Source organism: Manis javanica, chromosome 6 (genome assembly GCF_040802235.1).
Source record: "Manis javanica isolate MJ-LG chromosome 6, MJ_LKY, whole genome shotgun sequence".
NCBI lineage: Eukaryota > Metazoa > Chordata > Mammalia > Pholidota > Manidae > Manis > Manis javanica.
Genome location: NC_133161.1, coordinates 44,790,570 through 44,818,117, shown reverse-complemented (window position 1 = coordinate 44,818,117; position 27,548 = coordinate 44,790,570). Strand labels below are relative to the sequence as shown.

Here is a 27,548-nt window from a genome sequence, read left to right as displayed (position 1 = left end):
AGAACTTATCTCACCCTCCTCCAGCCAGTGGAGTGTCTGGGTCTGTTGGAGATGCTCTTGGAGCCTCCTTCCTAGCCCCTCGGTTGCTGGCTCAGCTCCCAGGGACCGGCACCACTGGCAAGTCCTCCTGGGGTTCTCTTCCTGCTGAGCATGAACTGGGAGGCTGAAGATGCTGGCCGAATAATGCCCGTGGGGCAGCACTCAATCATGATGGCGGGAGTTGGTGGACAAATGCCTCTGCTAACTGGGTGGGGTGACTCTGAGGAGTGTGCCTGTCCCCCCAGGCTCCCAGAACAGCCGAGGTCCGGTTTCCCATGGTGGTAATGGGCTTGCTGACACACCTTTTATTGCCTGCCTGCCCTCCCTGCTTCCCTTCCCATGTTCTCATTGGCGTTTTCTGGGACCATCTTTTGTATATAAACTACTTGCCCTCAAATCCTTGTCTCGGGGTCGGCTTCTGGCGGAACTCAAAAATCAGGACAATATACAGCTGAGCTGCTTTATTTTCCTCATCTTTAGTGCAGAATGAACAAGAAAGGTGGGGGACGGGTGACAGACTTCTGGGCCATGCTCAGGGGAGACCCTCGCTTTTCATCTGTGAATTTGGGACGAAGTAGTAAGACTGAAGGGTAGGGCTCAGGCTCCATTTGCATTTAGGGGGCTGTGGAATGACACTCTAGAGATGCTGGTCTGCACTTCCTCTCTGGGGCAGGTTCTCCGCTGCCAGGCAGGCCTCAGGCACTGGGGCCTTTGCGGGCTACCACAAAGCAGATACCATCACTGGTGCACAAGGCCTTCGAGTAGCTGTTGGGGCAGTAGTTGCACTTCAGCACCTGGCAACCGGCCTCTTCCACGGCCTTCTCTACCGTCTCCTTCTCCAGGTAGAGCCCAAAGAAATTCTTGGAGCCCACCATGTAGCTCTCGGCGTGCAGGACCACCACGGTGACCAGGTGCCCGCCTGGCTTCAGCAGGCTGACCAGGCCCTGCACAGCTGCCCGGTAAGTGTCCACATCGGGACACGCGCTCTCCAAGGCCAACAGGGACAGCACGCAGTCGGCTGGTGGCACCTGGGCTGTCCCCAGGGGATGTGGCTTGGTCACATCGCACCTCAGCAGCCGCGTGACTGTACTTCGGAGCCGGGCCTCCTTCTCCTGCCACCTGCTCCTTTGGGGAGGGTCATACAGGTGATGATTAAAATCATGACAACAGGTCACCACCCTAGCTGCCATCTAGGCTGCTTTCTGTTGGCAACGCTCCTATTTTAACCTGTTCAGTAACTCTTTGAGGGAGATATGATTTCTGCCATTACACAGATGAGGAAGTTGAGTGATTGGCTCAAGGCTACACAGCTGGTAGGTGACTGTGAATTTGATATGTGATTACTCCAGCCCCTTCTTCCTCTTCTTCCTCCACCTTCTTCCTTTTCTCCTTTTCAATAATTCAAAATAATTCAATTTTTGGTATATTGCATTATAGATTTTTTTAAGTTGTAGAATATATATGACAAAAAATTTGCCACTTAAATCACTTTTAAGTGCACAATTCAGCAGCATTAATTGCATTCACAATGTTGTGCAACCATCACCGTGGCCTGCTTACACAGTGTCTTGTCACCCCACATAGAAGCTGTGTGCTTGTTAAGGAACACCCCCCCCCATTCTTCGTCCCTGTGTCTTGGCTTTTCAACCGTGCTCATCTCCGACATTCGGCTCCTGCCATGTCACTTCCTCCTCTAGTGGCCACAAGACTCACAGCACAGCCTGCACGCCTTCATGTGGCCCTCCGGGGGTGTGGACTGGCCGCCTCCCTGACTCCTGACTCTCCTCTTCAGTCTCCCCCACGCACTGGGCCCCTCCTCCAGGTCCTCTGACACACAGCTGGCTCTCTCCCTTGGCTGGGTCTTTGCCCGTGCTGGCCCTCTCTCTGACACTCTCCTCCAGATCTTCACGTCCTTTCTCCCTCACTTCACCCAGGAAGCTGCTCTGAGGGCTTCTCCTTGGAAAGGCCTTCTCTTCCCATCTGCCATGGACTGAACTGTGGTCCCCCCACTGCCACCTCCATTCATATAGTGAAGCCCTAACTCCCAGAGTGATGTCTGGAGGTGTGGCCTTTGCGAGGCAGGGAGGATTGCCTGAGCTCATGAGGGTGGGGTCCTTTTAAAATAAGAGGAGCCAGAGAGCTTGCTGTCCTCCAGTGAGGCCACAGCCAGAGGTGGCTGTCTATAAGGCAGGAGGGGAGTCCTTACCAGACCCTGGCTGTGCCGGCACCCTGACCTCAGGTTTCCAGCCTCCAGAACTGTGAGAAATCAATGGCTGTTGTTTCAGCCACCCTGGCTATGCACTGCGATATAATGAGTCATAAGAAAAACATATTTTGTCATTCAGAGGACCAAATATGTGTTGCCCAGGTATATTGGGTCTTCATCCAGTTTCTGAAAACACTGCAGAGACTTAAAGGTGAAATGGGTGTTAAAGAGAAACTTTTGGACTGGCGGGGAGGTTGAATCAGCCAATGGCCAATAATGTAGTCAATCATGACTAGGCAGAGAAGCCCTCACCAAACCTCTGAGAAGAGGTTTTTTCCTCTCTCTCTCTCTCTCTCTCTCTCTCTCTCTGCTCTGCCTGCCCTGCTCGGTTGGATCCTGCTTCTTGGTCGGAGAGAGCTTCTATGCCTGGGGAACCAGAAAGCCTCCACATGCCACTGAGCCAGGCCCCAAGTTCCACCAGGATAGATGCTCCTTTATTCAGGACCTTGCCCTATGTGTCTCTTCATCAGGCTGTTAACATGTATCCATTATGGTATCTTTATTAAACTGGTAACCGTAAGTGTTTTCCTGAGTTCTGTGAGTTGCTCTAGCAAATTAATCAATCCCAAGGGGGAGGTCCTCCAATCTGTAGCCAGTAGGTCAGAAGCACAGGGAACTGCTTGGGGCTTGCGACCAAATCTGGAGTTGGGGGTGGAGGGCAGTTTTGTGGGATGGAGCCCTTAACCTGGGGAATCTGGTGCTGTCTCTGGGCTGATAGCATCAGAACTGAGTTCTTGGACACCCTGGTGGTGTTTGGGAATTGCTTGGTGGTGTGTGTGGGGGGTAAGATCCCCCTACCATGCACACATGCACTGGAATTGGTCTGGGAACCTGAAAAAGGGTACTGCTGTTATGCTGTGTACGATGCTACTACTATTGTTACACATATGAAAAAACACCCACAGGCAACAAGAGCAGACTGATTTCTCCCTTCCTAACAGCACTGCTGCCTCTCCCTAGGCCCCCAGCCAGCTGAAGATTTTCTCACAACAATTGTCATATCTGAATTTCTTTATCTAGTTGTTGATTGATGTCTTAACTACTAGAAAGTGAGCTCCATTGGGGGGAGACTGTCTTGTTCACTGTGGTGTCTCCAGTACCTAAGAGGACAGAACCCTCCATGCGCTCTGTGTGACAGAGGGCAGGAGGGAGTGAAGCTGTGGCTGGGCCACCATGGAGCCCCCTGTGCTCAGAGGCCCTCCAGCCCTGCCCCACTTGACGCTTCCCCACCTGGAACTAGGTCAGGCCCCCAGGGCCCAGTGGCAGGGATCTTAAACCCTGGTCACTCTCCAGATCTGGGCTTCAGTATCCTCAGCTGTGGAATGAGGGCCAGAATCCTGCTTGTCCCCCCTGGGGCTCCAGTAGATGCATTTGCTCTCTGTGAACTGGCTGAGAGGAGGTCTGAGGGGGGGTCAAAGTCTGTGGGGCATGGCAACAGTGCTGAGGGGACCAGTGTGGGGGGATTCCCTGAAGCCCACGTCCTTCCATGATAAGTGCCTCTCCAATATTAGAGTAAAGGAAAAGGTGAACAACTACTTTTCAGAGGAAAGTGATCTATGTGGGCTGGAGCAATCATGGGAGGCTTCTAGGAGGAGGTAGAATTGAAACTGGTTCAGCAGCATGATTGGGATACAAAGAAGTGGAGAGAGAGCAGAGCAACAGAAGCGAAGAACACAGGCAGCTCTAAAACTTGAGGCAGGACTCATTCAAAGGTGAGGGTGGGTAGGGGCTGATGAGACCCAAGTGGGGCGGGAAGAAGGTAGGGAGATGGCAGATGAAGCAGGTCAGTGGGCTCATGCTCTCTTGGTGCGAGTGGGGAGACCTCATCTGGGCAGGGTGGTGGCCTGTAGGTACCTGTCTCCTTCCAGCTCACACACATATTGCACCACTGAGGACCAGTCGTAGGCCCCTGGCTCCTTCTTCAGCCACCTCTCCAGCTCCTGGAGGTTCTGCTCAGTGTAGTCTGTGGCGATGATTTCTCGGAAGGCCTCACAGGCGGAGAGCAGCTGGTAGATGGTGGGGCCTGTGCCAATGTCAATCAGGATGTCGCCCCCCACTCCTCCTGCAGGAGACAGCATCAGCCAGATCTGTGGTGGGGGGCACCCCAACTCCATGCCCAGCCATGGTAGATGGAGAAGACCCCTAGGCTCCACCCTTCCCCACAACTTACCATCTGTGGGGGTGGGGTGACACCCAGGAGAACTGGCCCTGCCTTTGGGTAGCCCCCAGGCTGCAGGTGTAGACCAGGTTCACACACCTGGGGTTCAGGTGGGTGACAGCTGGAGGGTGGGGTACAGCCAAGAACATATCAAGCCCTTCTTGCTCCTCAGGGGTTGCTACCCAGGGGCCTGGTAGGTCAAGTTCTGTACATCTGGACAGGTTTCAGGGTGCCTTCCCAGTAGGAACTGGTTTATTTTCACCAGTGTTCTGGCCCTGGATTTGAAGCAATGGGGAAGTGACACACTCCTTGTGTAGAGGACAGGGTCTTGGCTGAGGGCTGAGACTGGAGCCAGTGGGTTCGTATCTGGCTTGGCCAATCGGGGAAGGCAAAGGAAAATGAAGTTGCATTGCGCGGAGGGATCTTGGCCTCAGAGTAACACTAAGCGCACTGCCCTCTCCTTGCTTCTTGCCTCCTGCATCTTCATTAAAAACCACCTGTGCAATTTTTCAAGGCCTGTGCCAATATCTCCATTGCAGGAAGTCTTCTCAGAGTTCTCTGTGAGCATTAAGCTTTCTTGCCTCTGTACTTTCGTGAAGGCTGCTTAATAAATAAACCTTTCTTGGCACCCATCACATAACTAGGCAAGCTTCACTGTGTAACTTAGTAACCCCTACAGTTGCACAGCCCACTCCCTGCTCGGCTGTGCACAGATCCTTAAACTGGTCTTTAGCCTTGCTCTGCTGCCAACTGGCTGTCCGACCTGAGCTGGGCACCTCTCTCTCCCCTGCCTCAGTCTCCCCTTGTGTGCACTCAGGACCTTGGTGATAATCTGTCAGTTTACCTAAATCTGATGCCTCGGATCAGGGATTTATAAACTGAGCCCTGTGGTTTGGCTTTGTGTATCCATGAACACTTCCAATTTTGTGTAAAAAATTATCTATGTGTGTACAAGAGCTTTCATGAGATTTTCCACGGGATTCATGAGCCTGGAAAGGCTGCAAAGCCCGGCTTTAAGGCCACCGCAGGGGAGGCAGGCAGAGACAGGCAGGCGCACGCAGTGTGCTCATGCTGTTCTGTGGTTTCCTACCTGGGTGAGCCCCCCAGGCTGAGAATTACCTTTCTGTTTTGTAGGTCAAGAAATGGATGCTGACTTTCACAGACTCAAGACCAGCTTTTGGGCCTCCAAAGCCAATGCTCCACCAAGCAGAGGTCCACGGGGGTCCACAGGCAGGGCTGCCTTTGCATCATCCTTGGTGAGCAGTGGCCCAGAAGTGGTTCCCTGCCACCACCCAGCAACTCTTCCTGTCAGCTGCAGCCCTGTATCCCTGAGAGGGAGACCAGCCACTCACCTGAAGAGAAGGTTTGGAAGAGGTTTTGCAGGTTAAATTTGAGGACTTCATTTTCGTCCACGGTGTTTGAGTCAAAGGAATAGTAGGTCTTTAAGTAGTCCCGGGGGTTGAATTCTTTCTCATAGTCCTTTCCTGCATACAGCTTTTTCTCCATTTTGGATGAGGACCCTGCTGTGTCTCCCCAGGCCTGCAGCTTTGCTGTATCTGTCCCTGCTCTCCCAGCCTCTCCCCACTGGGAGTTTCATAACCTCCGCAGACCAGGCCCTCCTCAGGGAGGAGCTTGGCTCGCACACCAGTGGCACCAGATCATGGAGTTAGCTCTGCTGACTGGCGTTTATCTGGCTGATCGTTACCAGGAACGTGGGAATACAGCACTGGAATGTGCTCTTGGGTATTCCAGAGGCTCAGGTCCTGGGAGGTGATGTCCTGAGTGTGGGTGCTGCTGGGGGCAGGGAGAGGGAAAGAATGTGTTGGATTCCCCTGAGGAAGGCGCCGCCCCAAATCACTCACCAAAGACGTTTCTTGATGCAACAAGCAAGAGGAATTTATTCGGAAGCCAACTAGTTGGGGTCCAAGTCAGCCCGTCGCAGCAGGTCTCAATGAGGACCCTGAGCACTTACAACTAAGTGGTTATATAGGATTTTCTGAGGCATTCAGCCCACGTCCTGGGGGTGTAGCAAGGTAGGGTCGGCATTTAGGTTAGCGCTGCCAGGAGTGATGATTGATTAACTTGTTTTTCCAGAGGAGTTACCTGGTTTCAGTTGTTCCCTCTGAGTCATATATCAGAATGGCTTTTTGGGCTTCAAGATGGCTACTCTTAGGCTAACTTATTTCTCAGGGAGGTTGGGGTCCTACATTCCCCACTTCTTTTTCTGAACATTCTAATCATGGAATGTTGGTTTCTTCTTGTTGTGTGAGGGTATGATACTGTTGTCTCAGCATTAGCACCTGCACAGCACTTACTCTTTCTCTAATAAAGGTTATTACTCAATTTAAAATGCAGGGACCTAAGGTGAGGAGCAATATTGAAATAAGCAGGGGTCCTGCCAAAGTGGATATTAGAGTTGTAAGCCATGGGGATCTAGAAAACCAGGATTCAAACAGGCTCTGGTTAGCTTCTCGTTCTCGCTTTCGCTGATCTAATCTTTCTCTTAATTTAGACATTGAGTCTCTTACTACTCCAGTATGGTCTGCATAGAAGCAGCACTCTTCCTTTAGAGCTGCACACAATCCACTTTCTTTTAGAAATAGTAAATCTAACCCTCGTCTATTTTGCAGCACTACTTCAGAGAGAGAGGTTAGGGACTTTTCAAGTTTAGAAATAGACTGTTCTATAGTTCTCAAATTTTCATCGATAGCTATTCTTAGTCCTTCGTAATGTTGGTTTCCTTGTATAATTGCAGCTGCCCCTGGTCCTACTCCGGCTGCGACTCCTACTCTTAGTAATACAGCTAGAGTGAGTGAGACTGGCTCTCTTTTATACCTTAGTTTAGGTTCTAATTCTGCCACGAATGATAAGTCATCATGATACATTAGTCTGGGTACTAACTGGACCATGATACAGAAATCACGGGAGGAGTTGAAGGCAGAAGTAGAGACACATGGGATCACTCCAGTGTTACAAGCCCACCATCTCTTGGGAGGAGGGATTAAATACCTGTTTTTACCAGGGAAGGCTATGGGTATGATCTCATTCTTTCTTCTACAGATAAAGACTCTAGCTGCTGCTAGGGAAAAGGGGCGATGACCGCTCTGGCTGCTTCGTGCTGAGAAGGGGGCGCAGTAAAGGGTGCAGCTAGGTCTCCATCACTGGTCAGTTGAGAGGGCTTCAGAAGGCTGGCGCTTCTATTCTGGGTTTCATTTTTATTACTATTTGCAGTTTTGTGGCTTCTAGGCAAGATAAAACAAATTGTGTTATTAGGTTATGTAGCAACATCTGGAGTTGGATTTTTTATTCTGGAAGGAGGCTACATTATTGAAACGATACTTCTCTCTAAAATCACTCTCATTTTTACTAGAAGTAACTAGGTTAAGAAAATAATTAACAGCTGGCTTGATTATTTGCACAGGTGCAGCAAGAAGAGCAATTGATTACACAGGCTCTTTTAAATATGCTTTGCTGGAACTTTTTGTAAGGAATTTCAGATTGAACTTTTAAAGGCCTCTTGAGGCCAGACAGCCAAGCCAGACTTGCCATCAGGCTTTACCTGCAGTACCTGTAGATTTGGATGAATTCTTCTCTTCTCGAGGTCTCTGCACCTGCCAGGAAGTGACCTTCTTTACTCACCTGGTAAGGCTGCTGGGAACTCTGTAAGCAAGGTACTAGGCCAGTTCTTCCAAGGGGCTTTGTTGGCTTTATAAAGTCAATCTTAGTTCTTTAAAGTTGTTCACATCTGAGTCTATGCACATGTCTCTCAGGTACGACATTCCAGTCAAAGCCCTGGTAGTATAACCAGTGTTCTTAAGTAGTCTTCTCACAAGGAAAGCAGATTCTTATTGAACTCGTGCAAATAAACATACTGCCATGGAATATAAAAGCAGTCACTGAAAGTTTTTAAACTCTGGAGGGATCAAGTAGAGAGAAGGATGTTTCAATTCTGCTCATAAAGATAGTCATTTACTAAACTGTTGTCAGTTTAAGAGAACAAGGTTAAAACATTTTACCAGCAACATTTGAAACAAAAAGACACAAAATCATTTTCTTTAGTTTATGTAATCTTATGTAACTAATACCTGTTCTGCTGAAATCTAGTTCTTTACCAGTTTAGGGATAATACTATAAATGACAAAAGACTTACAAATGACAATGGTTAAAGATCTGATGAGAGCTTACTGTAAAACAGTTGACATAAGGAAATTCTGATATTTCTGTAATACAAAACATTTAGTAACAAAGTTTAGCATCATTCTCTTTGACAGTGCTTTCCTGGTAAATAAATATATATATATCAGATAAATAAGCCAAATTAGTCAAATACTTTCTCTAGTGAGAAAAAATTCTTCTGACATGTTCCAGGGGCCCTCTGGAAAATATCAGAGTTAACTAGAGGTAAAAGCACCTTTTTGCATTTAATTTTTTTAGAACTATCATTACACATTTATTGTCTATATACTCAGCACAGTAAACAAGATATCTTAAAAAGTGGGGCAGCAGGGGAGATTGCTGCTGTCAATTTTTAAAGACAACATACAGAAAGTCAAACTAATTTTAGGTTACTAAGCATTCTTGAGAGAATGGTAGCAGATGGTAGATTCTTCTGCTTTCATCTTCAGGAGGGGAAAAAAGCTACAATAAGAATTCATATTTAGCTGAAAGAACTGTCTAAACTCAAGGCAGAGTATAATATCACCAGGCATACAAAAGACCTGTTAGAGATACATACAAAGAATGAATATGGCTATAGTCAAATTCAACTTAAAAGTTTAAGCAGAATCTCAAATTTAAATGTCTCTTTCTTTCACACAGATATTCAGATATGACCAGAAATATGATTTGAGATGAAAGAGGTCAGGCATTTTACTTCTTCATTTAGGGACTGAGAAATGATGACCTTTGGCTTACAATCAATAGCTTACAAACAGTGAAAATAATAAGAACATAACTCAGCATAAGTGTCTAAGACCAGATACAGAAAAGCAGAGAAAGTGCTTAAGTTTACAGGTCTTCCCTGAAAGCTTCAAGAATGTTTTACTCTTTAATAGTAGATATAAGCTGCTATGCAAATTCTATTAAAAGCTCTAAGATTATTTGCATTAAAAAATATGGAGAGTCCCCCATGTTTTTTTTTAAAACATACAGCATATAAATTAAACAAGAAGACCTGGTGGTTCTCAAAAAATCTATTACAACTTTTCTCAAAAGTGGTCACACGTTCGTCTATCTAAACCTTTACAGTGAAACCTGTTTTTCTGGGAGAAACATAATCTTGTCCAGATTCTACAGTTTAATAAATTTTGGTTTGTTAACTAAGTGCATTTAATCAGCTGAAAAAAGCTTTGTTACTATTCTACTTAGGAATTCAATTTTTCAGGCCATGCAATCATTTTTAATAACAAAATATTTCAAAGGCAAATAAAGGTTATACAGTTGTTAACAAACTTTAGCTTTTAGTCCCTTTAACATTACGATTTCATGGCAACTCACTGAGACTTTAAGCATGAGAAACTGCTGTGATCTTTCAACATAGAGAAATGCCCTCTCTATCACTTTAAGCAGTTCTAACCAGAACTCAAAACTATTAGAAACTTCAAGCTCCAGTGAACACTGAGAAGCAGGACACTGCAAACTGTCAAACCAACATTTCCTAGACTGACAAACTTACGAACACATTCTACAATTTCTGCAACCATGAGCTTCACAGCACAATCTCCCAGCAAACACAGAGCACATCTTCTCAACTTAACAAAACTCTAAGGCTTTAAGTTACTACAAAGATTCTCAGGCTGCAGGTAGGCATACACACTGCAACACACAATTAAAAAGGTGTTCACTTGCCACACTTATCCAGTTCACTTACCTGCAACAACTATGCTAGCCTACTCACAAGACCCCCACTGAACACTAGACAAAGCCAAGCTTCTAAGCATTCTATTCTTAAAAGATTTAGCAGATAACATGACTCAAATGACTCTAGGTAAACTCAGGCAGCCGACAACTACCAGGACATGCCCGCCTCAGGCAAACTCAAATTAGCATTAATGCTTAACACTTTTTTATCAGGTTTTCTGGAAGTTTTAGAACACTCAATTTTCACAAGTGCTTGTCTTTAAATCAATTTCATTAATACCATCCGGAGGTAGAAAGATATATTCATTTACACACTTAGGGGGTTGTCTGAGTCTGTCCCATTGTCAGTATAACAATTATTAGGCACATGAAAGACACAAAAAACAGAGACACACACAGATTAGACACACAGCGGCCGCTTTTTGTTTTTTCTCAGATTTTCAAACAGAAACCGAAAGGAATCAGAGGGTTGATATTCCTGACGCCTGAAAATCAACCCTATCTCATCAGATTCACCTTGCCAGAAAAACAGACGGGAGGCTACCAGGCGTCCCTGGCCTCCCAACCTCCCCGAGGCGTCCCCCAGGGTTGCAGCCTGCGGTGCTCCTAGTACGTCTACCGACCGCAGTCTCGACCCCTTTACGGGATCGGGAAATGAAACAGAGGGACAGGGATACAGAAAACACAGAGCAGGACAAGTGAGCAAGAAGAACGATAGAGACAAAGAGACAAAGTGTCTACAACAGGTCAAGGGTGCTCCCCTGTGGGGTTTGGTGGGAGAATGAGAACCAGAGTGGAAAGAACCTACGGGTGAGGCAACAGGATTTGGAGATGGCTCAGCTTTCCTAACCAAGGTTCGTGAGCATGCTTGGGAAACAGTTTGTCTTGGATTTGGTTGAGCCTTCCCCGCGTTTCCAATCCTGTTTGCTCTCCCTGTTTGCTTTAGTTAATCCTTTTATTTATTTAGGCAAAGTAAACAGGCTGGGGCCCTGAAAATCCTGAGAGGCCTCTGTTCAGTCAAACCATTTGAACACGGTTGCCATATATAAAACATGTGATTTGGTGTGTGGTGTGAGATGAGGCTCTGCATGGCTGCTCACAACTCACCAGATAAAAGTCTTGCTTATACGTTCAAGTTCTTCTTCTGGATTTGTTTCTTCGCTCCGTATGGCCAGTGGGAGAAATAAAGATCACTCGGGTATCAGAGAGCGTGGAACACTGAGATGGCATTCCTAATCCTGAGAAGGGGATTAATCCTGTTTCTGTCTTTTGTTTTCTGGACAGGTACCTTGACATTTGCTCATTTGCTTGGAGTTAAGGCAGAAGTCTCCTGGCCTAGAAATCTCCTGGAGCTATTCTGAAGTCACAATATAAGGACTGAAGCTGCTCTGCACAGAGTGCTGTTGACCTGATGGAGGCCAACTTCAGGACAGTGGTTCTCAGCTGGGGGCACTTTGCTTCCCTGGGAATATCTGACTGTGTCTGGATATGTTTGGGTTGTCACATGGGAATTGGGTGCCACTGACATCCAGTGGGTAGAGGCCAGGGATGCTGCTAGGTGCCCTGGAATGCACAGTTCAGCCCCCTTGCCCCACTAAAGAATTTTTTGCACTGAAATGTCAATGGTGCTGAGGTTGGAAAATGCTTCCTTAGCATTTATCCATAAAAGCCTTGACTTTAGCAGATTCCACTAGCTCTGTGAAGACCCCTGGCCAGGCCAGAGTCAGGAGACATGTTGGCAGGGAGAGGCTGGAATGTGTGGAGATGTCACTGAGGCCAGAGAGTAGAAGATCTGGAATGCCAGGGGGTTTGGATTCATCCCTCTGGGCAACAGGAGGCACTGGACACCCTGATTTGCGGGGGTCCTCTGTCCATCCAAGGATGGCCAGTGGCAACAGGAGAAATGGTTTTGGAAAGAGTGATTTCCTGTCATCTTTCTGGGGCAGACTCTTGGATGCCCACATCCCACTGCAGGGGCCCTCGATATCCCTGGGACCGTACGTAGATGATGTTCACAGCTCAATTCTGTAAGTGTTAATGGGCTGCTGTCTTGGGCATCTTCCATGTGTCCCTCAATACCCTTTCTCTATTCTTCTCCATCCACTTGGGAGCCCCAGGAGGCTGACTTAATGGATGATATTAGTGGCTCACCAGCCCTCTGGGTTTGGCGGATACTGGAGGCAGGTAGGAGGGTGAGGTCTGGGTATTAATTCTTTGGCTTCTTTGGCCACAGAAGGCCCCCTGCATAGCTCTTTGTCTCAGGTCTAAGAAGATAATGGCTCTTCCCTGCTACTAGCCCTGGAATACTATCCTGGTTAATTTTGTGCATCAATGTAACTGGGCCATGGTGCTCAGATATGTGGTCAAACCTTATCCTAGATGTTTCTATGAGGATGTTTTTGGATGAGATTAACCTTTAAATTGGTGGACTTTCAGTAAAACAGATTGCCTTGCATAATGTGGGTAGGACCTCATCCAGTCAGTTGAAGTCCTGAACAGAGAAAAGGACTTTCCCCACCCACGAGCAAGATGAACTGTGCCCGCAGATGGATACTGGACTTGAACTGGCCCTTGAACCGACTTTCTGGTCCTCCAGGCTGACAGCCTTCAGATCTGAATGGCGGTACTGGCTCCTCCTCGGTCTCTAGCCTGATGGTCTACCATGTAGACCTGGATTTGCCTGCCTCTGTAATTGCGTGAGCCAATTCATTAAAATAAAACTCATTATACACACACTGTTTGGTTTCTCTGGAGAACCCTACTGCAAGTATTTTGTGGTTCCCTATACCTGTCCTTCCATTAACATCTTTGTTAATTCTGTCCCTTTATTAAATGTTCCTCAAATTATATACCATGAGAGCTCTAGCTTCCCGCCTGCTCACAGTGCCTTTTGCAGATTGGCACCAGAGTCCCAGGCCTCCTGGACACTTCCCAGATACCTACCCCTTGGAAACCAGGCCCCGAATGGCCACCGGGTGTGCCTGATTCTGTGGAGCCTCATTCTGTCAGGGCCATGGGGCCAGAATTACTTGTTTACTTGAAGCCAGACCAAGACATTCTTGTCCTTCTCACTTTGAGGGCGGGAGGCCTGGGCCTACAGTTCAGCAGATTTCATTTCTGTCTGGTGTGTTACCAAGTTAAAGCTGTTTCCTGGTGCCAGAAAAGGAAGCCAACCTTTTCTCTGGCTGCAGGAGGTTTTATAGCCCATTGCTATTTCAAGGGAAGAACTCTGAGGCCTGGGCATTGACTTGCCTGGGGTCACAGGGTGAGTCAGCAGTTTATGCTTTACAACGGGGCTCCCTTGTTCCAGTCATGGAGGATGGTGGCTGTTTTCTGATCTCACAGTAGCCTGCACAGTGATGCAGAGTTAGCTATCCTGTTCTGATCTGAACACTGTCTTCCAGATGGGTGGGATGTGAGGCATCTAGTTCCCTTGTCTGGGGAGAGCCACTAGGCTCCTCTGACCACCAGGGGCCCAATGGGGACCTCACCTGTGCTACTAGGCTCAGGACATCTGTAACCTAGTGGAGTAACTTTGATTCTTACAGCCTGTGAAGTGGGCATGCAGATGAGGAAACTGAGGTCCGGCACCTGCCCAAGGATACATAGTCACTCATGGCTGGCATATTTGAAAAGAAGACTTAGAATTGGGCACCACTGACTATCCCTGATGGACATGGGCCTGTCCCCAGATGAAGCAGGGCCAGAGTGACTATAGCGTCAGCTGTCATGGCTCTGGGTTTAGAAGAGCTTCAGTTAATGCACGCCAGTGTGCTGGACGGTAAGTGTCCCTGGATCCCCTTCTGTATCTCCCAGAAGGGTCAGATCAAGGAGAAATGGCATGGGAGGAGCCAGAGGACAAGGACAGAATTCTGGGGGCAGAGTCGGGAGCATCTTGAGGCCTCCTAAGACCCAGGCAGGCAGGACGGGCAGATGCTCAGAGACAGCATGGAGAGCAGCTGAACAGAATGTGAGGTGTACCAGGGGTACTTCCTGCCCAGAGACTTAACCTGGCCCCTGCTACAGCTTCCACAACAGCCCCTCACACAAGGCCAAGGTGCTCAAGTTCGACCTGGAGTGTCTCCACAAGACCTTCCACCTAGGGAGCTGAGGGGGGCCCTTTCCCTCTGCAGCATGTTAAGCCTCCTTCCAGGGACCCTGGGTGGGGGACGGGGAAGGTGAGGGGGCTGCCAGGTGTGGTAGAAGCCTGGTCTTCTAAGGGTTGCATGGGGTGGGGGTTGAGGTGGGGACCTGGTGGGGCACTGCCCCTCTCTTTGGGCAGATGTCATGTGGGAGGTTAGGTCTATCTCCCTATAGCTCTGGAGTGACCAGGAAATGCAAGGGGCAGAGTTAGCCCCTAGATTTTTGGGGTGGCACAGAGAAAGCTCTCAAGTTCATTAGCCCAGTTCTGTTTGTGCACAGCCAGGCCTCAGATACCCCGAGAAGGCCAAGGGCAAACAATAGGATTGTGGTGGAGTCAGGGTGTGGTTGTAAGGACGGTCGGAAAAAACCCTACACAGGGAGTCAGGAATACCAGGTCGGGTTTCAGTTCTGTCACAAATCTGCTAGCAGGGCCTTATCTTCAAGGGTCTCCACTGAACCACCTGTAAAATGGCTCATAGCATCTACCTGCCTCCCAGTGATAGTGACCATCCCCACGGTGGCACAGTGATTTAGCAATATCCTTCCTAGCTGTCCTGGCGGAGCCCTCTCAATGGGACTTGACTGAGGAAGACGGGGGATAGACTCCCAGTCAGGAGGGCAGTAAGGGGTTAAGAGGCTGCTGAGCGTGGAGTTGCAGACTGGCTGGGGAGGCAGAAATCAGAGAATAGCCTGGCTAGGTGTGACCCCCTCAGGCTGAAGAGAGATGGCCCCAAGCTTGAGCTCCGGGAAGAAGCTGGAAGTCACACTTCAGTTCAGCTTCCAGACAACCCTCAACTCACCCCTGGGCTGTCTTCCCATCTCAACTTCTTTTCAGCCCTGGCTTCCTGTTCCTTCCTGCCCCCACAGAGGAGGCCATCCAGGCAGGGCTGGACATCAGGGCATGCTCCAGCCAGCCTGGAACCTCAGGGGTCCAGCCCCCGAGCAGCTTCTCTGAACACTCCAGCCAGTGTCTCCGGAGCTGGGTCTGAGTGCTCCACTAGGTGGCCCCACACACTTGGAAGGGCGTGCGTGGAGGCCCCTCTTCCCCAAATGTGTGTCTATCTAAAGTAGAGCCCTCTGTGGACTTCTCTGGAGAGGCAGCACATATGGGCAGGTTTTAGAAATACTTGTAGTGGCATGATCAGCAGACAGAGGGAGGTGGGGTACCCAGCAGACATGGAGACCCTGAAAATCCATGAGGGGCTAGAATGAGGTCAAGTAGAGAAAATGGACTTTGCAAGCAGAATGTTTTGAGCACATAGGAAGTTTCTGCTGAAGCAGTTAAAAAACGGATGGCTTTTGCAAGAGGAGGACAGACAATGCCCAGGAAAGGAGGTTGCTAAGAAAGGAAGCTACAAATGGGTCCCTCCTTACATACAAGGTCAGCACCTCCCAGGGTGCGATCTGGCCTAAACAAAGGCAAAAGAAACAGAGCATTAAACTAGGGGCCTCAGTCCTTGCTCACTGGGCAGCTTAGCATGCAGACCTGATGGCTGCCTTGGAAGGGAGGGCAGGGTTGTTTGGTAAAAGCACCAGGGCTCGTGAAAGCTGCCTAGCTCATTAGACTGGGCCATGTCAGATTAGTGATCTAAGTAGTTTGTCCGCCTGAGGATAACTTATAGTATTTACATGCCTTAGTAAGACATTTTGTCTCACCCTCTCCAGTGGGCAGAACCTGTGATGTGCTCTGGGGGGAAGGGGTCTTTAAAGAAGAAAGTCCCACTGTGGCTGGACTTTGAAATCTTCTCTTTGGGAACAGGGGCAATGAACTTGTGGGCCAAGATTCCTTTTGTAACCATTGTAAATGTATGATTCAGTGGCAGTAAGTATATTCACATTGCTGTGTAACCATTACCACCATCCATCCACAAAACACTTTTCAATTTTCCAAATTGAAACTCTATACCCATTAACAAACAACACCACGCTCCCCTTGTCCCCCACCCCTGGCAACCACTCTTCTCCTTTTCATTGCTATAAATTTGACTCACTCTGGGTACCACACGTGAATGGAACCATGTAGTATTTGTCTTTGTGACTGGCTTATTCCTGTTAGCATGTCCTCAAGGTTAATCTATGTGGTAGCATATTGCAGAATTTCCTCCCCTTTTAAGACTGAATAATATTCCACTGTATGTGTAATACCACATTTTGTTTATCCATGCATCCATCAATAGATGGACACTTAGATTATTTCCACTTTTTGGCTATTGTGAATAGTGCTACTATGAGGCCAGCCACTTTAAAAAAATTTTTGGAGTATTGTTGAAATACAATCTTACATTGGTTTTAAGTATACAACAGTGGTTCAACAGTTACCCATATTATTAAATCCTCACCCCTTCTAGTGTGGTTACTATCTGTCAACATAGGAAGATGCTATAGAACAACGGGCTATATTCTCCATGCTGTGCTACCATCCCCATGACCAACTTATATTATGATTAAGAATTTTTGTGTCCTTTTATTTCCCCTCACCCTTTCTAGCCATCCACTCCAACCCCTCCCCTATGGCAACTACCAGTCACTTCTTAGTGACTCTGAGTCTACTGCTATTTCGTTCATTTTGTTCTGTTTTGTTTTTATATTCCACAAATAAATGAAATCATATGGCATTTGTCTTTCTCCACCTGGCTTATTTCACTTAGCATAATGTGTTCTAGATCCATCCATGTTGTCACATATGTCAGGATTTCTTTCTTTTTTTATGGTTGAATAACATTCCATGAGTGTATGTACCACTTCTTTATCCAGTCTTCTGTTGATGGACACTTAGGTTGCTTCCATAGCTTGGCTATTGTAAATAATACAGTGATAAACATAGGGGTGAATATGTCTTTTTGAATCAGGGATTTTGTTTTCTTCAGGTAAATTCCTAGAAGTGGAATTACTGGGTCATATGGTATTTCTTTTTTAGTTTTTAGAGGAACCTCTACACTGCTTTCTACAGTGGCTGCTCCAACTGACATTCCCACCAGCAATGTAGGAGGGTTCCCTTTTCTCCTCATCCTCACCAACACTTTTTACTTTTTGTCTTTTGGATAGTTGCCATTCTAACTGGTGCAAGGTGGTACATCATTGTGGTTTTGATTTGCATTTCCCTGCTGATCAACAATATGGAGCATCTTTTCATGTGCCTGTTGAGGCCAGCCACTTTTTAAAAACCATGTAAAACTCATTTAATTCTCACAACAGACACATGTGGAAGGTATCGTTAGGGGGGCATTATGTATTTTCCTTGGTTCTTGTCCCTGCCACAGCAAAGAATTGAAGGGCAGAGACACAGTAGTGAGGTAGAGTAAAAGTTTTATTTAAAGTTATTCACTTAAAGAGAGAAAAAGTGCAGGTAACCTCAGGGAGGAGAGGCGCCCTGAAAGGTTGGAGAGAAAGTTTAAAGTTACACACTTAGAAAGTGTGGGTGACCTCAGAGAGAGGACACTGAAAGGTTTGGGGTTTCCCCTTGTAAGGATTTTTCAGGAACGTGACAAAGGGCTGGGGGTGCAGACTTGTTAAATGGTCCCTGAATATTTAAAATTGACTTAACACAAGAAATTTACTGCTCTGATTTCTCCCTGAGATACCAGCTTCTTGGTCTGGGAGCATGTCAAACAAGACCACCTGCCCAGTCCCCAAGGTGGGCTGAGTTATTGTCTGTTTGCTAAAGAGTAAGTTAAGAATCTTACTTCTTAACTTCCTGGGTTTTAAAATGCAATCTTATCTTAAAGATAGAATGTGGATAAAATGAAGGTTCCTGTGGCCAGGACTCTCACCTGGCCCTGTTTGGCTAGCTCACTACACACATGTGGGCAATGCATTGTTATTGACTCTATATAGAGAGCCCTCCCAGTGCTCTGGGTGACATGGCGGTATGGCTGCAAGGCTGCAGGAGAGCAGAGCAGAGGCTGGAGTGGTGGCAGCGCTGAGGATAGAGGCCCAAAGGAGGGCTGTGTGGGCAGAGAGGCCCAGAGGCAGAGACTGGCTTACTGCATGCAGACTTGTGCTGAGTGGACAAGATTTTAGTGAATGACCTGCCACTGTGGAAATAAAGTTGGGTATAACCCTTTCACCCCAAGAATGTTCTACTGTCATTTCTTTGGTCACATTGGATCCATATTACCCAGAGCTGAAACTCATTGGCAAGACAATGGAATCCTTCCTGCCTTTTACTATGTTGTTTAAGGCTGGGCCTGCTTGCTAAATTAGTTGCCCATGTTGCAAATTACTTGATTAGGTCTGAAGGAGGAAAAACAGCATACAGGTAAAGTTAAAAAAATAAGCTGGGCCTGCATGATTAATACAATAAAGACATGGGCTGTGCTGAGATACTTTTCTTTATCTGGGGAATATTCAAACATTCAGGCCAAGTTGCTCCTGGCCTTTTGAGCTTTAACTGATTAATTCATTAACTCTGAGTCTTTTCTGGGTTTCTGGTTTTAACTGGTTAACTCTGAGTCCATTGTAGTGAGCTATATGGGCCTTAATTCTCTCTCCACCCTGCTCATATTTATTTTCCTGCATAACAGTATTATTTTTAATATTCATTTTAAAGGTGGGGAAACTGAGGCACAAATGTCAAAGATTTGCTGAAATCACACACCTGCAAAGTAGCTGAACCAGGCTCCTGAATCCAGGCAATAGAGAGCAAGAGCCTATGTACTTCACCTGTAGCTCACTCTGTCATCTCATAGAGTGCCAAGAGAATGGTGAATAGGATCTGGGGGAATTCCAGGAAGGCTTCATGGAGGTGACCTTTGAGTGAGTTTTAAGAGTGAGTAGTTTTAGTAATGTCTAGTGGAGAGAATAAGGGCTAGCCATTTCTGGCAGAGGGAAAACATTGTGTGTTGAGGCTATGCATACAGACCCATATCCACTTCACAATCACGGCCCCTGTGGCCCCTGCAGTGATACAGGTAAGAAAACAGAAGACACAGGCTCTTGGTTGTAGAATCTCCAGAGATTTTCCTGTCTGTGAAGTGCCCTCTTCCCCACCCTTTCATCCCCGTCATGCTATAGGAATCAAGGAACATCCTAGGCCAAGCTGGACTTGGAACCAAGCTTCCCCAAGACTTTAGAAGCTCCAAAAGCATATTAACTTCTCAGTCTCCTCCCACCATGAGACTGTAAGACCCCACATCCTTTGGGGGTGTTGCTGGAGATGGTGGGTGGAGTAGGGACGAGGAAGAGATCCTTTTGCCCTGTAAACACAGACCTGTCTTGTTCTAATGCCTTCTCATAAGTGGTATTCCTCAAGCTCCATCTGAAAACTGAGAAGTACCACACACTTTACTACCCCATGTAAATCCTCAAAATCCCCAAATCTCTTTTCTTCCTAGAGCTCTGAAAAAGTCCAAGATCAAGAGAAATGGTTGTTTACCAAAGACATTTCAATTTGCTTATCTAGGATGGGAGAAACAAACAAAGGTAGGCCATTCTAGTCATCTCAGCGTAAATTAGTTTAAAGTCAGCACAGAGGCCATGGGGGAGTTTCCGTAGGCTACTGCCCCTCCTTATAGAAAATGATATTGAGACTTTACCCTCACAGGCACAGAAACAGGATAGGCCTGGACGTATCTGGGGATAAAGGACTCTGGGATATGGACTCTGAGCTCCATGCACATGTGGCCATGGGCATCTTGTATGTGCAGTAAGGGTTTGGAGTACTATGATTTGAGATGAAAATAAAAAGAACCACCGTTGTAGGACATACCTTTTGAAGCAAAAGAACAGCAATGTTCCAAAGCCTGTTTCCAAAGACAAATCTGTAGGGCAAGCTGGAAATTCGGGGAAGAGTTGATACTGCAGCTTGAGTCCAAAAGTAGTCTGGAGACAGGCCATCTTCCCTGGGAGGCCTCCATCTTTTTCCTCTTAAGACCTTCAACTGATTAGATGAGGACCACCCCATTACAGAGGGTAATATGCTTTACTTAAAGCCAACTGTAAATGGTAATCTCATCTGAAAACTACCTTCACAGTGACATCTAAAATGATGTTTGACTAAACATCTGGATATTTTGGCCTAACCAAGTTGACCTATAAAATTAACCATCACAGAGGTGAAAGAGAATTATACATACTTCTTGGTTAAAGTACACACATTCTCAAAAAATCTCACTGGATGCTTCTGCTTCCCTCCTCACCCTCTGCCTGGGGGCTCTGCCGCACAGGCCTGCTTGGATGACCTGCCCAGTTGGATGGACCCCCATCGCTCCTGAGAGTGAGGAGTTCTGGGGTGCTCTGAGCTGAAGGAAGGGCTGGGAGCCTTGCCAGGGCTGCAGCTTTCCCCTTCATCCCTCTGGAGCCTGGCTGGGGCCCAGGTCCTTCTACCTCCTGGCTCATGGTGGTAGGCATGTGGATTAGAGACTGGGACATGGCCAGTGAGGAAGGGCTGTGTGAGAGTGTGTGGGTGAACTGTTCCTCCTGTTGCCAAGGACAGTGATTTGACCTGACTTCTGGGAGTGGTACTCAGACATCTGGGAAAGACTGACGGTCACATCATTAGAGTGACTTTTGTGGTGCCCTTCCAACCCAGCTGGTCCAGATATGTTGCACCTGGTCAAATCCATGCTCTCACCTCCCTTACCCTGGACAGCATGTCTTTAGGGTTCTAGAGACAAGCATATATGCTTCTGTTCTCTGCAACCTGCTGACCCAAGCATATGCCCAGCCCTGTTCTGCCATCAGGGAACCCTAGGTTGGAGGGAGATCCATTCAGTCAGTCCCCTCCCTAAAGCATCCCAGAGGAGGCACCACATGACCTTTAACTCTCACAGAACGGTGCAGCAGGCCCACCTCCCTATTCCAAGGCTCATGCCACGTTGGTTGCACCCTGCTGCCAGCACCCAACAGGGCACCAGGCAGAATAAATGGACCCCATAAACTCCTGTGGTTAGACTCACACAGACACAGGAGCTCACAGACTCATAGATGCACAGAGCCACTGCTATGCAGTGACGTTTATGATTTTACACACAGATATTCATGTACACACATGTATGCATGCATACACACACGTGTCTGCAGAACCCTTTCTGTGTTATGAGGCAAGGCTGTCTAAATTGACCCTCCAATGTACAGTCTATTGAATCTCCCTCTGTTCCCCTTTCTTCCCCCTCTTCCTGCTGAACCTCAGGGCCATAGAATTAATAACATGCCTTGGTTCATGACATCCTCTTATCATTGGTCACTGCAAAGCCATCTTTTAATAACGAATGAATCCATAGAAATACTGTAATAAATGCTTATGAAACAAATGCCCCAATGACATCCAGAATACTAACAGTTGTATTACCCATGAGGTTCCCCCACCCTGTGTCCCTGGCTCCCCCTTGCAGCAGCCACTGTCCTGAATCATGTGGCCTTCACTACCTTGCTTTTATTTTTATAAAGCTTAACTGAAGCTATATTTTCCAACAAATTAGGATTTTTTTGGTATAAGTTGTTTTAAGTACACATAGATATGCGGCATGTGATCTTTGGGGAGTTAACGTTCTCGTTTTTGTTCCACTGCCAAGTCAGTCCATTGACTTTCTGAATAGGCGACTGAAATGACAGCTCACCACTCATGAGGCCAATGCCCATCTTGGCCAGCATGGCTTTAGGCCAATGTGTGGCATTGATACATTGCATTTGCTGGGTATTAGGCAGGCATAGCTCTTGTTTACTCACTCAGTTTATTCCCATTTTATGGAACTTGGAAAAGCATTATTTTCTTTTTAAATGACTGTAAATATTTATGGGTCCTCTTTTGATGGTACTGTTGCCGCATGTCATTTATTTTAAGAAGTCATTTTTTAGAACCCCTCACCATCATTCCCATAATGGTGGGAGAGCTGGGCTCCCTTACAGAGCTCTGTGGGATGCTCCCACTCACAGGTGCCCAGCGCAGAGGAATCAGGGTAACTGGCAGGGATCTGTGCACAGAATGGGACATATGATGCAATCCAGCCCCTCCCCCAGATTGCTGGCAGGACACCCTTTGCCCTTCCCATACTGATCAGATTGTTCTCATTTACTTGATATCTTAGGTTATCTTCAGGTTACTGTAACCCCAGGAGCCAGTTTTGCATCTAGAAAAAGAACACATTCCTGTGCTTCTCTTGCTTGTGGTTCTGTTCTAATGTTAAAAGGTTCAGCATCAGGAAAGTGTAATGCCCACACACACTTACTGTGTCTGACCTAAACTTCACTCAGATTACTGATTGTTATTGTCTCCTAACCAGTCCCTCTGTTTCCATACTTGTCCCTCTATAGTTTATTCTCAACACAAAGCCAGATGTATCCTATCAAAATCAAGGTCAGTCTGTCTCTCCTCTACTCAAAACCCAGCTTAGGGTAAAAACCAGAGTCCTCCCAATGGCCACAGGCCTTCACATCTGGGCCCTGTCGCCTCAGTCCCTCCTTGCCCCTTTGGACTCTGTTTCACGAGCGCTCAGGCTTGATGCTGTCTCAGGACCTTTGCATTTGTTCCCTCTGCCTGGAGCACTCCTCCTCTGAATAACTGCATGGGTCTTATCCTCTTTTCCTTCAGGTTTTTGCTGAAATATTACTATCTAAGTGATTGTTAGGGTTTGAATGTTTGTGTCTCCCCTTTCTCCGTGAATTCATAGGTTGAAATCCTACCCCCAGTATGATGGTGTTAGGATATGAGGCCTTTGGAGGTGTTTAGGTCATGAAGGCAGAGCCCTCATGAATGGGCTAGTGCCCTTCTGAAAGAGACCTGTGAAACCCTCTCACCCTTTCTGCCATGTCGGATGCAGTGTGAAGATGGCTATTTAGGAACCAGGAAGCGGGCTTGCAGCAGACAATGTGTTGGTGCCTTGATCTTGCACTTCCAACTCCAGAATTGTAAGAAATAAATTTCTGTTATTTCCAAGCCACCTAGTCTATGGTATTCTGTTATTGCTGCCTGAACACAGCAAGACAGTGATCTTACCTGATCACCTTTAAAAAAATTTATTTATTTATTTTTATTAAGGTATGATTGATATACACTCTTATGAAGGTTTCACATGAAAAAACAATGTGGTTACAACATTTACCCATATTATCAAGTCCCCACCCATACCCCAATGCAGTCACTGTCCATCAGTGTAGTAAGATGCCACAGATTCACTATGTGCCTTCTCTGTGCTACACTGTCTTCCCTGTAACTCCTCATACCATGTGTATTAAACATAATACCCCTCAATCCCTTTCTCCCTCCCTCCCCACCTGCCCTCCCACACCCCTCTCCTTTGGTAACCACTAGTTCATTCTTGAAGTCTCTGACTCTGCTCCTATTTTGTTCCTTCAGTTTTGCTTAATTGTTATACTCCACAAATAAGAGAAATCATTTGGCACTTGTCTTTCTCTGCCTGGCTTTTTTCACTGACCATAATGTCCTCCAGCTCCATCCATGTTGTTGCAAATGGTAGGATTTGTTTCTTTCCTATGGCCAGATAGTATTCCATTGTGTATATGTACCACATCTTCTTTATCCATTCATCTACTGATGGACACTTAGGTTGCTTCCATATCTTGGCTATTGTAAAAAAGTGCTGCGATAAACATAGGGGTGCATATGTCTTTTTGAGTCTGAGAAGTTGTATTCTTTAACTAGTTTACATTCCCACCAGCAGTGTAGGAGGGTTCCCCTTTCTCTGCATTCTAACTAGAATTTGTTGTTCTTAGTCTTTTCGGTGCTGGCCATCTTAAGTGGTGTGAGGTGATATCTCATTGTGGCTTTAATTTGCATTTCCCTGATGATTAGTTATGTGGAGCATCTTTTCATGTGTCTGTTGACCATCTGAATTTCTTCTTTGGAGAACTGTCTCTTCATATCCTCTGTCCATTTGTTAATCGGGTTATTTGCTTTTTGGGTGTTGAGGTGTGTAAGTTCTTTATATATTTTGGATGTTAGCTCCTTGTTGGATATGTCATTTACAAATATATTCTCCCATAGTGTAGGATGCCTTTTTTGTTCTGTTGATGGTGTCCTTTGCCATACAGAAACTTTTTAGTTTGATGTAGTCCCATGAGTCATTTTTGCTTTTGTTTCACTTGCTAAAAGAGATGCATTCAGGAAGAAGTTGCTCATGCTTATATTCAGGAGATGTTTGCCTATGTTGTCTTCTAAGAGTTTTATGGTTTCATGACTTACATTCAAGTCTTTAATCCATTTTGAGTTTACTTTTATGTATGGGGTTAAACAATAATCCAGTTTCATTCTCATGCATGTAGCTGTCCAGTTTTGCCAACACCAGCTGTTGAAGAGGCTGTCATTTCCCCATTATATATCTGTGGCTCCTTTATTGTATATTAATTGACCATATATGCTTGGGTCTATATCAGGGCTCTCTAGTCTGTCCTGTTGGTCTATGGATCTGTTCTTGTGCCAGATTGTTTTGATTACTGTGGCTTTGTAGTACAGCTTGAAGTTGGGGAGCATAATGCCCCCAGCTTTATTCTTCCTTCTCAGAATTGCTTTGGCTATTTGAGGTCTTTTGTGGTTCCATATGAATTTTAGAATGATTTGCTCTAGTTTGTTGAAGAATGCTGTTGGTATTTTGATAGGAATTGCATTCAATCTATAGATTGCTTTAGGCAGGATGGCCATTTTGACAATATTAATTCTTCCTATCCATGAGCACTGGATTAGTTTCCATTTATTGGTATCTTCTTTAATTTCTCTTAAGAGTGTTTTGTAGTTTTCAGGGTATAGGTCTTTCACCTCTTGGTTAGGTTTATTCCTATGTATTTTATTCTTTTTGATGCAACTGTGAATGGAATTGTTTTCCTGATTTCTCTCTCTGCTAGTTCATTGTTAGTGTATAGGAATGCAACAGATTTCGTGTGTGAATTTTGTATCCTACAACTTTGCTGAATTCAGATATTGGATCTAGTAGTTTTGGAGTGGATTCTTTAGGGCTTTTTATGTACAATATCATGTCATCTGCAAACAGGGACAGTTTAACTTCTTCCTTGCCAGCCTGGGTGCCTTTTATTTCTTTATGTTGTCTGATTGCTGTGGCTAGGACCTCCAGTACTATGTTGAATGGAAATGGGGAAAGTGGGCATCCTTGTCTTGTTCCTGATCTTAAAGCAAAAGCTTTCAGCTTCTCACTATTAAGTATGATGTTGGCTGTGGGTTTTTCATATATGGCCTTTATTATGTTGAGGTACTTGCCCTCCTTACCCATTTTCTTGGGAGTTTTTATCATGAATGGATGTTGAATTTTGTCAAATGCTTTTTCAGTATCTATGGAGATGATCATGTCATTTTTGTCCTTCTTTTTGTTGATGTGGTGGATGATGTTGATGGATTTTTGAATGTTGTACCATCCTTGCATCCCTGGAATAAATCCTACTTGATCATGATGGATGATCTTTTTGATGTATTTTTGAATTCAGTTTGCTACTATTTTGTTGAGTATTTTTGCATCTATGTTCTTCAGGGATATTGGTCTGTAATTTTCTTTTTTTGTGGTGTCTTTGCCTGGTTTTGGTATTAGAGTGATGCTGGCCTCATAGAATGAGTTTGGAAGTATTTCATCTTCTTCTACTCTTTGGAAAACTTTGAGGATGGGCATTAGGTCTTCACTAAATGTTTGATAAAATTCAGTGGTGAAGCCATGTGGTCCAGGGATTTTGCTCTTAGGTAGTTTTTTGACTACCAGTTCAATTTTGTTGCTGGTAATTGGTCTGTTCAGATTTTCTGTTTCTTCCTTGGTCAGTCTTGGAAGGTTGTTTTTTTCTAGAAAGTTGTCCATTTCTTCTAGGTTATCCAGTTTGTTAGTGTATAATTTTTCATAGTATTCTCTAATAATTCTTTGTATTTCTGTGGTGTCCATAGTGATTTTTCCTTTTTCATTTCTGATTCTGTTAATGTGTGTAGACTCTCTTTTTTTCTTGATAAGTCTGGCTAAGGGTTTATCTTTTTTGTTTATTTTCTCAAAGAACCAGCTCTTGCTTTCATTGATTCTTTCTACTGTTTTATTCTTCTCAATTTTATTTATTTCTGCTCTAATCATTCTTATGTCCCTCCATCTACTGTCTTTGGGTCTCATTTGTTCTTCTTTTTCTATTTTCATTAATTGTGAGTTTAGACTGCTTATATGGGATTGTTCTTCTTTCCTGAGGTAGGCCTGTATTGCAATAAGATGAAAATCTTGGCTGCATCCCACAGATTTTGCAGTGTTGAATTATTGTTGTCATTTGTCTCCATATATTACTTGATCTCTGTTTTTATTTGGTCATTGATCCATTGGTTATTTAGGAGCATGTTATGAAGCCTCCATGTGTTTGTGGGATTTTTCATTTTCTTTGTGTAATTTATTTCTAGTTTCCTACCTTTGTGGTCTGAGAAACTGGTTGGTACAATTTCAATCTTTTAGAATTTACTGAGGCTCTTTTTGTGGTCTAGTATATGATCTATTCTTGAAAATGTTCCATGTGCACTTGAGAAGAATGTGTATTCTGCTGCGTTTGGGTGTAGAGTTCTGTAAATGTCTGTTAAGGTCCATCTGCTCTAATGTGTTGTTCAGTGCCTCTGTGTCCTTACTTATTTTCTGTCTGGTTGATCTGTCCTTCAGAGTGGGTGGAGTGTTGAAGTCTCCTAGAATGAATGCATTGCATTCTATTTCCCCTTTTAATTCAGTTAGCATTTGTTTTACATATGTAGGTGCTCCTGTGTTGGGAGCATAGATATTTATAATGGTATATGTTCTTGTTGGATTGATCCTCCCTTTATCATTATGTAATGTCCTTCTTTGTTTTGAAGTCTATTTTGTCTTATACAAGTACTGCAACTCCTGCTTTTTTCTCTCTATTAGTTATATGAAATATCTTTTTTCATCCCTTCACTTCTAGTCTGTGTATGTCTTTGGGTTTAAAGTGAGTCTCTTGTAGGCAGCATATAGACATGTCGTCTTTTTTTTATCCATTCAGTGACTCTACGTCTTTTGATTGGTGCCTTCAGTCCATTTACATTTAGGGTGGTTATTGATAGGTATTTACTTATTGCCATTGCAGACTTTAGATTCGTGGTTACCAAAGGTTCAAGGTGAACTTCCTTACTATCTAAGAGTCTTAGCTCAGTATGCTATT

The 27,548-nt window shown here is 45.5% G+C and overlaps 1 protein-coding gene and 2 long non-coding RNA genes across 4 annotated transcripts in view; 1 reads left to right on the top strand and 2 right to left on the bottom strand.

The window, feature by feature from the left end:
• LOC118974165 (uncharacterized) overlaps nucleotides 1-13,050 on the top strand; it is a 43,932-nt gene extending 30,882 nt beyond the window's left edge. For both annotated transcript variants that reach the window (XR_012132226.1, XR_012132225.1), the window contains 2 exons: nucleotides 5,598-5,719; nucleotides 11,607-13,050. This is a non-coding gene — a long non-coding RNA (uncharacterized lncRNA). The remainder of the gene's footprint in view (nucleotides 1-5,597; nucleotides 5,720-11,606) is intronic.
• On the bottom strand, nucleotides 486-6,059 carry INMT (indolethylamine N-methyltransferase). Its single transcript, XM_073238644.1, has 3 exons — nucleotides 5,816-6,059; nucleotides 4,160-4,367; nucleotides 486-1,164 (listed from the first exon to the last, which is right to left on the bottom strand). Exons 1-3 carry the CDS (start codon nucleotides 5,967-5,969, stop codon nucleotides 735-737), a joined length of 792 nt encoding a protein of 263 aa, XP_073094745.1. The 5' UTR covers nucleotides 5,970-6,059; the 3' UTR covers nucleotides 486-734.
• LOC140849884 (uncharacterized) lies at nucleotides 7,153-10,969 on the bottom strand. The gene is made up of 2 exons (XR_012132224.1): nucleotides 8,103-10,969; nucleotides 7,153-7,705 (listed from the first exon to the last, which is right to left on the bottom strand). It is a non-coding gene; the product is annotated as an uncharacterized lncRNA (long non-coding RNA).
• Nucleotides 13,051-27,548: the final 14,498 nt, after the last annotated feature.

What these genes read in the sequence shown, in the direction of transcription:
- INMT (XM_073238644.1), bottom strand. Translation starts at nt 5,969, where the DNA reads ATGGAGAAAAAGCTGTATGCAGGAAAGGACTATGAGAAAGAATTCAAC. An exon ending in CTTCCAAACCTTCTCTTCAG is followed by an intron (nt 4,368 to 5,815) that starts GTGAGTGGCTGG and finishes TGTCTCCTGCAG; the next exon opens with GAGGAGTGGGGGGCGACATC. An exon ending in TGTGAGCTGGAAGGAGACAG is followed by an intron (nt 1,165 to 4,159) that starts GTACCTACAGGC and finishes CCCTCCCCAAAG; the next exon opens with GAGCAGGTGGCAGGAGAAGG.